At 46.3% G+C, this 11,938-nt stretch overlaps 1 protein-coding gene across 1 annotated transcript in view; it reads right to left on the bottom strand.

Moving 5' to 3' along the window:
- Positions 1-11,938, bottom strand: part of LOC146198930 (tetratricopeptide repeat protein 37) — a 65,609-nt gene that overhangs the window by 424 nt on the left and 53,247 nt on the right. The window contains exons 31-39 of the mRNA XM_084594414.1: positions 11,584-11,704; positions 10,915-11,092; positions 9,646-9,907; positions 8,370-8,560; positions 7,281-7,439; positions 6,608-6,687; positions 4,572-4,635; positions 3,632-3,765; positions 138-264 (exon numbers count right to left, since the gene is read on the bottom strand). Coding sequence (XP_084450540.1) covers positions 138-264; positions 3,632-3,765; positions 4,572-4,635; positions 6,608-6,687; positions 7,281-7,439; positions 8,370-8,560; positions 9,646-9,907; positions 10,915-11,092; positions 11,584-11,704 — 1,316 coding nt within the window. The remainder of the gene's footprint in view (positions 1-137; positions 265-3,631; positions 3,766-4,571; positions 4,636-6,607; positions 6,688-7,280; positions 7,440-8,369; positions 8,561-9,645; positions 9,908-10,914; positions 11,093-11,583; positions 11,705-11,938) is intronic.

Below are 11,938 nucleotides of genomic sequence, written 5' to 3'. Positions count from 1 at the left end.
CCACACTACCTGCACGTCACAATTTCTGCCTTGCAGATTGTACACATTGCTGTGGAGTATGGGCAGGCCAGTTCAACAATGATCATATGGTGCTACTATGCAGTCAAAAGCAGTTGCACTAATGAAGCAATGCCCACCTTCAGTGCGTCAGAGTCATTCTTTTTCAGGTGGTGCAGAAACAGCAGGCGCAGTGCGACAGACCTTATCCAAGAGGTCCCATGTCCATGAAGTCTGACCACTCGGTCCAGGCTCTTCTCTGCTAACCTGCAAACACTCATTCATGATTCATCAAGCGCTTCTGACTGGGGAAAATGAAAACGGAAGTCCTGTAGAGGCACCATCAAGACTATGTCACAAACGCAGAACAGGAACTGTTGCGGTAGAAAGGATTCATTTCACAACACCTCCAGGTTCAATGAAATTAGCTACATCGAACCCGGATATATCGAATTTTGGTTATATCGAACTCACGGAATATCCCCTTGAAACTCTCATGTAAAAGTATAGGAAACCCGCGTCATATATCGAACTCAATTTCACCAGTCGTTCGATATATTGAACTCCGCACCACGCACTAGAAAGTGTGCCTTCCCCAAAGACGATTGCATCACCCTCGGCCGTTTGCCACGTGACATCTTCAAGCCACGCGCGGAAGGAATGAGAGGGGACAGTTCGGAGACTGCTGGTCTAAGACAGCGCCGCGCCCATTCCCCAAAGGCGCGCGCATCTGCGGCCCGCGCGCCAACACGTGACGTTTGCAAACCATGTGCGTGAATGAACCGGTGGGAACGAAAGGGGAAAAATGCAATAGAGCGAAGCGCAAGGGTGTGCCCATTCTTTTGAACGTTGCACGCTTTCTTCAGCGTGTGTTGCGAACCCTCTACGCGCAGCGGGCGGCTGACATATAGCTATGGCACCTGCGGACGTTAAGAAGCGGCAGATCTCTCTCTCTCTTTTGCTAAAGTCGTCCATTCTTATCGTTGTGCTGTACGCGCGGCGTAGCGTAAGATATGGCGCCTGCGGACGTTAAGAAACTGCAGTTGTTATTTTTTTATTTTTTTTGCGGGAGTCATTTATCCTTGCATGTATGAACCAATCAATGAAAGCACGCGGTCAGCTGCGCATGACACTGGCTTTTAGCATTTTTCGTTTCAAACAGCATTTAGCTATCACGCTTTCCAATGATTTTGTGGCAGTGGACTACGCCAACCCCATGGGCGGCTTTATAAATCGAACCAGGCTTGTGCAATCAAGCCATCACGGGCACTCTGCCAAGTTCGCTCCCCACCACCACAGGAGCTATCAAGATAAACACGTTATTGCTGTGCAGCATCTTGGCACGCTGCCAAGAAATGAGCTATGGATGAGACGACCGAAACGGAGTGGCGCGCGCCATCGACATGCAAGCGAAAACTCTCGAGATTTCTGCGTGGCGACACAGAAACCTTGTTTTGAGCTGCCGCAGTGGCTCAACTCGAGCGGCGAGAGGGACGAAGTTCCACGAAGTTCTAAATTTTTCGCTCTGTCGCTGCCACTCGTCGCTGAGATCGCTCAATCGCTTGCATGTGTGCGAGCTGGCCTTAAGGCTTTTTTTTTTTTCTTTTTTTTTTTTTTTTCATACTCTCGGGTGCAAAAGTGGTGGGTGGGTTCATTATGGGAGTGGGTTGATTACGTGACAAATATGGTATTTTTTCGCAAGTGCCGTCACAAGCCGATTTTTGTATATCGAATTATCGATACATCGAACTATTTCGCGATCCCCTTCGAGTTCGATATATCCGGGTTCGACCGTATACAGTCGTGCCCCGTTAATATGACCCCCGTTAATATGGACGACCCGAATTATGGACAGTTTTTCTGGGGACGAAACCTTTTCAATGTATTTATGCCTCGTTAATATGGAAACTCGCTGTCCAGACAATGGACAGGAAAAGAATGCACGCGCCCCACTTGGGCCCATGTATTTTTGTCTCGTTAATATGTACAGTGCTTGAAAAAAAGCAGAGTAGTCCGAACGCAAGTTAAAGAAGGGCGCGCCGCTCGCGAACCTACGCGACAGCCGATATGGCGGGATGCTTGAACGAGTCCTGTGGGGTTGGAAAGAACCAAAGCCTGCGTGTAGCCGTACTAAGGGAGGAGGGAGAGGGGGGGAGGGGAGCACAAGAGCGGAGCGGAACGTACACAGAAAACCGAGGGCCAGCGTAAGAAAGACCCCGAAAGGGGGGAACCAGATTTCTGGGTGCAGCAGAAGTGCCGCCGCAGTCGGGAAAACAGCAACATGTGGTTGCAATAAATTCTGCTAACGTGAACAGAGAGGCCAGTAAAAGCGTAAGAAAGAAATGACGAAGAAAGACAAGTGCCTACAGTGGCGGTGGGAACTGAAGTTTTTTTTCCCAAAGCGCAATATGTGTTCCATGAAGCCGTTAAAGCTTTTCGGTGAGAGTTAAGACACACTCACAAAGTAGAGCGACAAAAGAAAGGCGACGTACGAACACGCAACCGGGACCGGGCGTCACGTCCTGGACGCGCTTCCCTCTCATGCTCCTGGTTTTCATCCCTGTTGCGCTGCCGAACTGACAAACTTTGCACACTAGGCGGTCCGTATGTCAGCTTCGCTTTGAGTCAATGATGCGGCCTTGACAAGGTCTGAGCCCGTCGTAGTCGGCTAGCCGTCGTTCAAAACTGTACTTCAGCTTGCAGTGTTTGTTTTAGGGGAACACATAAAAACGGCGCCAAGAAGATGGGATGTTCGATAGCCCTCTGCATAGCAGCTTGCCAACTTGACTCCCTTGCTTTCTTACAGGAACAATACAAGGCAAAAAAAAGAAAGAATCAGAACGGAAAGGCAGAAAGGTTAACTAGGCAAAAAAGTGCACAGCATCAGGAGCCTTTAGCCCCCAACTTGAGTCTGGCTTTTGGCAAGGCGGGAGTTAAATGCAAAAGAACGGAGCTGAACGTAGACGCAAAGAAATCTGTGAATACAAGCAGCAAAAGCCATCTCAGTCAATCCAAGCTGCGAGGGACTAGTATCGACAGCTCCGCTGTTTCCTCGCCTCAGGAGAATCTCAAGCAGCTACTTAGCGGCTACTTTGCTCAGTGAAGAGGCCATTTCAAAAGTGGCGGTGAGTAGAGAATCAGACGCTGATTCATCGGCCAGTGAGGAGTTCGTGCTCGAAAGTTCGACCAACACAAAGCGTAACATCACGGGTGTCATGGTAAGCGAGTCGCTTCAGACTGCACTAAAATTTTTAATACAACAATGACAAGGATAACGCACTCAAAATTGCCGGTGTTCTGTGAAATTTTGAATCCAGTGCACACCGTTATGTGCAAAAGCAGTCGTTAATTACAATTCTCTTTTCTCAATAAAATCCTTTTTGTTTTTATTCACGACTCATTATGGATGACTCGCTTTACGGACAGTTTTCGTCGGAAACCAAAGTGTCCATATTAATGAGGACGACTGTACATTCATTGTCTATGGCACACGTAGAAAATCCATGCATACGGATGAAAAAAACAGACATAAGCAGTTACACAATTGTGAGAGCACGCATTGGTTAAGTGCTGAACACCGCATGAACCAAGAGTGGAAGCTGCACCCATTTTGTTTTTCTTCCAGAACACTTGCCTGCTGTTGTCGCTCTCCAGTGACCAAACGGCAAGGATCAGGTGGCCTGCTACGCACTTGGGATTTGTTCTCAGTACTTTGTTGAGGTGCTCCAAGGCAGAATTCAGCAGCTCTTCACGCCGTGTTGAGTCGGCCTGCAAGAAGACGGAGCACAACATTTGTGCTGGCAAATGGGCAAACACATAAACCGTTTCATCATGGGCGCTGCCATTTTGTGCAGGTGGTGCCATCTATCGGCTAAGTTGAGAACAACAGTTATGCTGGTATGTACGGTCGCATAAGCAGAACAGGAGACAAAGTGGCGCACGTCGACATTTCAGAGCTTTTGCATTTATATTTTTGCGTTCTGAAAGACCGAAAAAAAAAATATCTTTTAATCCACTCGGTTAGAAATGACCTAAAATTATACACCTGATCAGATCGGCCGAGGACTACGAAAATGATTCGACGTTTTATGTGTAACTGACGTGGTACAGAAAGGCGACGGTATACCACAGGCCTCGATGGCAGTGAAGCAATGCAAGGCAGCTTTCAATTTACTTTTTATCACGATTATTTCTAGAGAGTGGCCATTGTAACAGTTGAGTAGCCACTTTTCCATCATGCCATCGCTGATCATTTTATAAATAACGGCAGAAGCAACAAAAAAGAGCATTTGGCTGCTGACAAATACTCAGATCTCCCTTTTTTTTTTTTGTGGAATTGCAGAAACTGGGGGCAATAATACAATAATAATACAATCAGCCTAGCAGTTTTCCAATGTGCAAGAAAAAAAAGGCTGGCAAGATGCTGTAGAACAACAATATTACTGCTACGTGAGCATGCTATGTGAATTTCCACTCTCCACTCTCATGGCAATACTAGTTTGTCTTGAAGTAGGCCCCTCTTACATCTGCTACATTAGTTCCGAATCATGAAGTGATGGATGAGTAAAGCCAACCTTTGCAGAACACAAGGCCAGCCATGCCTGGCGGAGTTCCAACTCCATGGCCTTGTCCTCCATTCTGGAAAGCAAACATAGATGTTTGACGAAATAGTATGTCAGTTATTATTTCAAGAAGTCACTAATACTCGTCACCAGGCTGTTAAAATTGCTTAACTGCCAAACTAGAGTGTGAAGAAGCACGTCGAGTGAGTAGCCATAAAACTAAAGCCATTGTGACATTGTAACCACGTCAAGAGCGGCTACATAAAACCAGCTGAAAAATATGTTTTTGTCTTTTTTAAATATACTCTGCCAAGCGAAATGCTGAAAAGAAACAAGGCTTGTGAGGTGGTAATGCAAGCCTTCCAAAAGAACTTTAAAACAGCGCTATGACAATCACGCAACACTAGACAAACCTCGGCCCGATAAAAAGGTACCACTAAACCTATGAACTCGGCACTACTACGCTGGAATTTCGAGATACTTTTCTATGCAAGATAATGGAAGAATTATAGGGACACTTAACCCACCTCAAGAGTCTAATGCGATTGCATCAGAATAAATTCTGTTGCTTATAGCTTTCTTTTTTTCATTGTAGTCCCATGTGAAAGTTGTTGCTTGTTATTGTTTATACTTTAAAATTTTTTTACCATTTGCAGAAGGCTGTACATCCAACATATCGCCTATGCTGTAGGCACCTGCAAACGTGGCCATCGTGTGGTCTCGTGACATCACACGCCTCAACGACCAACCTGCCAACTTGGCCATGTCACGTGGTCTCGTGACATCGCATAACTCGCCAGCCAATCAGTGCTTAGCCATGCCCCCTGTCAACTGTCACCTGCCTAAGAAAGTGCCTACTCGGCCATGTCTTGCCAATCAATAGGCATTCAGTGACCAAGCCAGGTGAACGGTTGCCGGATCTCCGAGTACCGATTGTTTGAAAGGTCGATGACATCACAAACTCGGAATAGTGTTAGACTACAAGGCTTCTAGTACGACAGAAACTTTTAATGCCACTGGATCAAAAATATCAGGGAGGAGGTCGTTACTCTTATTATAAAATTTGTCGTAGAGCACAGCTTAGTCATTCATTGTATTCCCATTCAAATACTATACCAACAGGGAAGTGAAGATCACATAACAGTGTGAACGGCAGTGTCATTGCTCACAAGTGGTGGAGGGTAGCCATCAAGGAGTGGGCAGTTCAGTTCAGTCGTGTCCGACTCTTCGTGACCCTATGGACTATATCACGCCACGCTTTCCGGTCTCTCACTATCTTCCTAACATCACATAATTCATCTGCAGCGCCTCGAGGATGCCATCTAACCATCGCGTTCGCTGCCTACCCCTTCTCCGGTGAACCTCAACCTTTCCCAACATCAAATCTTTCTCCAGCGGCTCTCTCTCTTCTCATCAGATGACCAAAGTACCTGAGCTTTAACTTTAGAATTTGACTCTCCAATGAGCAGTCAGGGTTTAGGAGTGGGCAGTAGGCTGCTACAAAGGAAGAAAATGGTCACGAGAAGAGATTTGTCACCAAATCCCCCTTTTTTTAAGCCCCACCGCGGTTAAGACGCCAGACTATTGTGCCGGAGTACCCAGGTTCGAACCCGACCACTGGTGGGTGTGTTTTAGTCGAGGCAAAACAAAGCATCCTCAGTGTGCTGTGCGATGTCAGCGCATGTTAAAAATCCCCAGGTGGTCAAAATTATTCTGCAGCCCTCCGCTGCAAGTCCTCTTTCTCTGTGGCGAACCAACATTCGTGCTGAAACACTTCACCCATGAACGGCATCGCCAGGGGACGTGCACTGTAGTTCGTACTGACAACACTGCGCTGACATGCTGCTGCAAAGCAGCGTCATCCACTGTATGATGCACACTGACTCTGTTTGCAAAACAGTGCTGGTCAATTCTAAAGCAGGATCGTGCTTATGTGAGGATGCATGGCTGAATGAGTACTAAGCAGCAGTGCCCACATCTGACCAACAGTTTGTACGTTTGAGCTAAAAAAAAAAGCAAAAGAATACTAAATAAAAGCAGTTTCTCACCTATCGCACTTCTTTGCCTTTTCAAGTGACTCGATAGCCTCACTGTAGTTCCTGGTCATCTGCTGCAGCTTTGACAGCATCTGAAACTCCCAAGTTTCACTTTGAGATTTATCAAGCAAAATTGCATGACATAAGCTACAGGAAACAGCCGTAAACTGTCTAACCAGTATTTTGGGGGGCCCACAGAATAAAATTTGTTTTCAGATGAACATACAACACTTCTCATTCTCACGCCCCCCCCCCCCCCCTCCCAGCATCAGCAAAAAAAACAAAAAAACAAAATGAAAATACATACACAGAAAGTCTTGCACCATAAACCAGGCAAAGTCCCAAGCACACGGACACACGCCATGTCATTGATTTTAAACCTACCAATCTGTGCATTAGTACCTCGCTAGTCCCAGCTAAAAAAAGAGATTGTCATGGATATGCAGATGCAAAGAAAAAATGATGGATGGTTCCTTTAATTGAATGTATTCCAAGAGGAACTTGGCAAAGGGTGGGAGAGTCAAGCGGGCAGACGAGATTGGGAAGTTTGCGGGGACTAACAAGATTAAATGGAGGTGAATGAGAAAGAGCTTTGTTCTGAAACAGACATGGTCTGGCTGCTGCTGTTGATGTTCGTAATGACCTTATTAGCAAGAGTACACTCTGCAAAGTGGGAACCGCTCACCTGCCAGCCAATGGCTACATTCTCAGACTCTACCACGCTCTGAAGGGGACTCAGCGACACACGCTCAAGAGAGGTGGATTTTCGCAGAGAGTCTGCGAATGCTTGAAGCATGGTCAGGACCTTGGACACATGAGGGCTGCCTTCAAATCCCCAGAGAACCTAACGGAAAGTAAAAGCATTTCAGAAAACTTGAAATTCAACCAAGAACTATACAGCAACCTACGTAAATGAAAATGATAGAGTTACTATCAGGGGACAGAAAAATTAGCTGTGGTTTAGCTCTGGTTAAACCTTATTGGAAGCAGAAGCTTCTTTAGCCTGGCTACACCTGTGGCCGAACTTGTGGTTAGATGCACAGTTAAGCAGTGGTTTAATCTGTGGTTTTGTGGAGCTTCCGCTTTAAATTTATGGGGGACATTTAGGCTCCGCCTTTAAGGGTATGACGCGATAGCGTAGGCTACCAGCCCACATATAAAGTCAACCAAGCCGTATAAACTTGCCTGCATGGCCTAGGGCTAACGTGAATGCAAGGGTTTTGGCAGGCTGATTCTGCTATCACTCTTCCATGTGAAAGGATATAGCCCCGAGTTGGCAGCTCCTGTCAGGCGTAATGTCTGACAACCCAACATGCAGTTAGTGCTCGGCCATGTCAGCTACCAACTACCGCCCGCTAATGCTCGTGATTGAGGCCGGTCGTCTTTCCTACCGCTCCTGACGTCAATCATGACGTCGGGACAAGATCCATTAACTTTTTTACCTAATCCAGCCCATTGTTCCACCTTTGTTCAAATCCCGGTGCCATAAACCGAGTAGGTGATCTTTGACCTTTAACTTGACCTTTGACCTATCATGTAGTCAACCATAGTTGCATATGTGGCCTATACGTGACTTCGCTCTAAGGCTTGAACTTCAAGTTGCTCAATGGCTAACCGACTCCGAAGGCTCGAGCTGGCTGGCGTGATGAAGCTTCCACTTCGAAAAAGAACAGCATGAATGAGAATGAACTAGCATTAATGATATCCTCACAGAAATGAAGAAGAGGAGTGAACAGAGTACAGAACAAAAAACGGGGTGGCAGAATCTACTCACCAAAGGCACCAGCTCGGAAACTTTCTGCCACTGCTGGTGGATGCAGGCGTACTGCACTTGAACCAGACTGGACCAGAGTTTCCACAAGGTGTTGGCTCCAAGCAGGAAACGGTCGTATTGGAGCGCCTTGTCGGCGACAACACGGCAGTCGCATATGGCCATACCAAGCAGTACCCAGGCTTGATGCAAGTCTGAAAACAAGTTTCAGAAGCAACTTGTGACCCAACAGGTGGAGCGTCTCTAAGAGGAGGTGGGGCTAGCACTAAAAATTCTAGGAACTGTAAATTAAAACTCACAGCATCTTAGAAAAGAAAAGCAAGCATGAATTAGCAACAACTTCAGCTATGAATAAGACCGAAGTGGCTACTCCAACCCGGCTCAGTTTCACTACATGACGGTCGAGCAAATATCCAGCACTTCGCTGGATGTTTGCTCAAGCAGTGCAGTGGGAGTTTGCGGAACCTAAAAGAGCCGCCTGTAGAACCCTGTTCAGGAAGCGCACTGCAATGCATGACCTTGGTTACTGTTCTGTACTGCACTGTGCTTTAAAAAAGGCAAAAACTGTTTTCCTGAACAATGTCCACTAGACAGATCAAGAGAGAGGAGAAATTCGGGAAAGGGGGGAATACTCCACCTTTGATTTTCCTAATCCCCGCAACCTCTCGGGGTAGCCAACATCATCTAGCCAGTGAAAGCCCGCACTGAAGCATATTATTGATATTTTTTCTTGAAAGCAGTGTGGCCTTCCATCCGAAGTGGCAAGCGTCAGCAACTTCAAAACCGACATCGAAATCGAAATTCATCTGTATTCACGTTAATTTAATTTTGTGGCCCACCCCTCATGCAATGTCCCCAGACCTTTGAGGAGTAAATAAAATCAATATAAATGATAAATACAGTAGCCTACACTGCAGCAGACACGATGGAAGACCGTGCAACCACACGAATCCCTTGTGGCCAAGTTTCCAGATCGACCCCGCCGCTAAACAAAACTCCTGTGATTATAATCACATGCTCAATTTGTGTAGAGCGCAGTAAGTAAATTTTAACTACGAAATAAAAATAAAAGGCCAACACTTCTAAAAGTGCAAGCAGCATGCACAAAGCTTTATTACTTTGTTGAGCTCAAAATTTTTCTTCATTTTCACGAGTTCAATTTAACGAGGATTCACTGCCCACGGGACATTTTCAGTATGTTCTCACTCAGTTGTTGTCAGTCGATTTCAGGTACAGCTAATAAGAAGCGCCCGGACAATGTAGCCAATGGGATTCTCACCGGGGTAGAGGAGCACCATCTTCTGAGCGGCCCTGAAGGCCTTCTTGGCCTTTCCTTCCACCAGCCTAGCGAGCACAAGCGTGGCCAAGTGGCGTGAAGACCAGTCTCCCCGTGCAAGAGCAACCAGGGCACAGTGGACAGCGCCAGGCTTCCTGGCTGCGAGCAGTGCCTGTGCTAGCGTTGACCACAGGATGCCCCTGTCAGGGAGCTGGCGCACGGCATCACTGAGAGTGCGGGAAATTTGCTGGGGATAGTCCCTGTCCTGCAGTGACAAAATGCACCCAGATGAAGTTTCGAAGAGAAAGGTCAAAGTCATCACTTTTTTCTTTTTTTTTCTTTCAGTGATCTACAATAAGTCAAAGAGAATGGTCGATGCAAGTGTCAGCATTCATTCTTTGCTTTGCAAGTGCCTTTACTTCATCCATCAGGCCTTTTATCACATAATATTTTAATGCAATAAAAGAACGACTAGCAAAGCTGATCTTCACAAGCATGGGCAAGCACATAACCTACTGATTCAGGCATACTAAGTTGGCAGCCCCATTAAAGCTCAGTGAAACAAATTTATAATGCTAAGCACGTAGGTCCAAGGCCAAAATAAGGCATCCCTCATTAGGTTTTTCAGCATTCGTTACAGCAGTCCATCCTCAAGCCTTTACTGAACACTGCTTCATTCAGGTTTTACTTACTGAGCAAAAAAGAAAGTTGTAGAAGGAATAAGTATATTTCAATACTCTGCTATACATTACATGTCACCCCGCCGGGGTGGCGCAGTGGTTATGGCGCTGGACTACTGTTCCCAAGGACGCGGGATCGAATCCCGGCCTCGGCGGCCACTTTTCGATGGAGGCGAAAAGCAAAGTGCCCGTGTGCTGTGCGATGTCAGTGCACGTTAAAGAACCCCAGGTGGTCGAAATTTCCGGAGTCCTCCACTACGGCGTCTCTCATAGCCTGAGTCGCTTTGGGACGTTAAACCCCACAAACCAACATTACATGTCAGCTTCCTTCTGTACACATGTGTAGCTATTCCAGCTTATGCATTTTTGGTGAAACTCTGCGGAAGCAAATGCTGACAATATATTCACAATGTGAGCCTTTGCCCAGGAATTCAATACAAGGCTGACAACGCAGTACTCAGTTCGCGCAAAACGGCCTTCATCTTTTTCTCCTTTTTTTTATGGAGAAAAGAAATAATAACAAAACAAAAAAATATGAACAGTTTTCATGCGTTTACACTGGTTTAAAAACGGGCCATTCATCAACACCTGCCTCTGCAAAGTTCTGGCAAAAGAGCAAAGATGCTGTCCTTCTGTGATGCAGTGCACCACTCGTAGCCAACTTCAATATGCTCTGTATGTAACCGTGGCTGGCACTGGTGTCAGCGGCAAGCATGGAGAGGCAGCATAGCGCTTCCAGGGACTCGCGGGACTGTGTCGTGCCACTCAACCTACAGAAAACAAAAAAAAAAAGAAAAGAAGCACAGCAGTCTCTTTTGCACGTTCGGCAATGACAGCAACTGTGCGAGCTCAGCCACAGTGAGTGATGTGTACCGGTTATCAAAGCCACGCGTCCAGAAAAAATTGCATGCAGGTATTTGCATTGTACATCAGCATCTTGCACATAAGCTATGCATGCACAAAATGTCTACATTCATCCCTCGTCTCTTATCTTTTAGGTGCTGTTTTTTTGCCAATATTCGTAATCATGATGAGCTAGACAGACTATGAAAATGATAAAGGGATTATAGGGATGATAAATAAATTGGGTCTTCCTTGCTACTTTTTGGTAGGAGTGCCAGCATATCTGACCTCGTTCACCAGGAAAGTATGATGCTCAGACATCACAATCGACTAAAGTAGTTGGTCCTAGAAGAAAAAAAAGGGGGGGGGGGGGGGGAGCATGATCAAAATGAAGAAGAAGGCTGAAAGGAGTTGGGACCTGTCCTGAAGAAAATCTTTGGCTGCAGATGCTCCAGAAGCTTTTAGTGTCACCACAGCCATGGCCAAGTCCACTTCTCCCTTCTCCTCGGGTTGGCTTTTTGACCGGGCTTCCTCATACACTGCACACAATGCGAGAAGCACAAGCATGGTATAATGTCTTCCCTCCTTGGCCAGTTCAATGGCTCCAGCAAAAGTGCAGTAAATAAAAGAAAGCCAGATGAGACGGCAAAATCTTGGGACATGCCGACGTTTTAAGGCTATATATACATCACAATTAAAATCACGCATAAGAATTCGGCGGCAGTCATTCAGACTGCTGAGGAGCAAATGCAATAGCATTCCTTTCTTTCTTT

Source organism: Amblyomma maculatum, chromosome 2, assembly GCF_055883805.1.
Source record: "Amblyomma maculatum isolate TAMU_Amacu chromosome 2, ASM5588380v1, whole genome shotgun sequence".
Taxonomy (NCBI): Eukaryota; Metazoa; Arthropoda; class Arachnida; order Ixodida; family Ixodidae; genus Amblyomma; species Amblyomma maculatum.
This window is presented reverse-complemented; position numbering and strand designations above follow the sequence as displayed.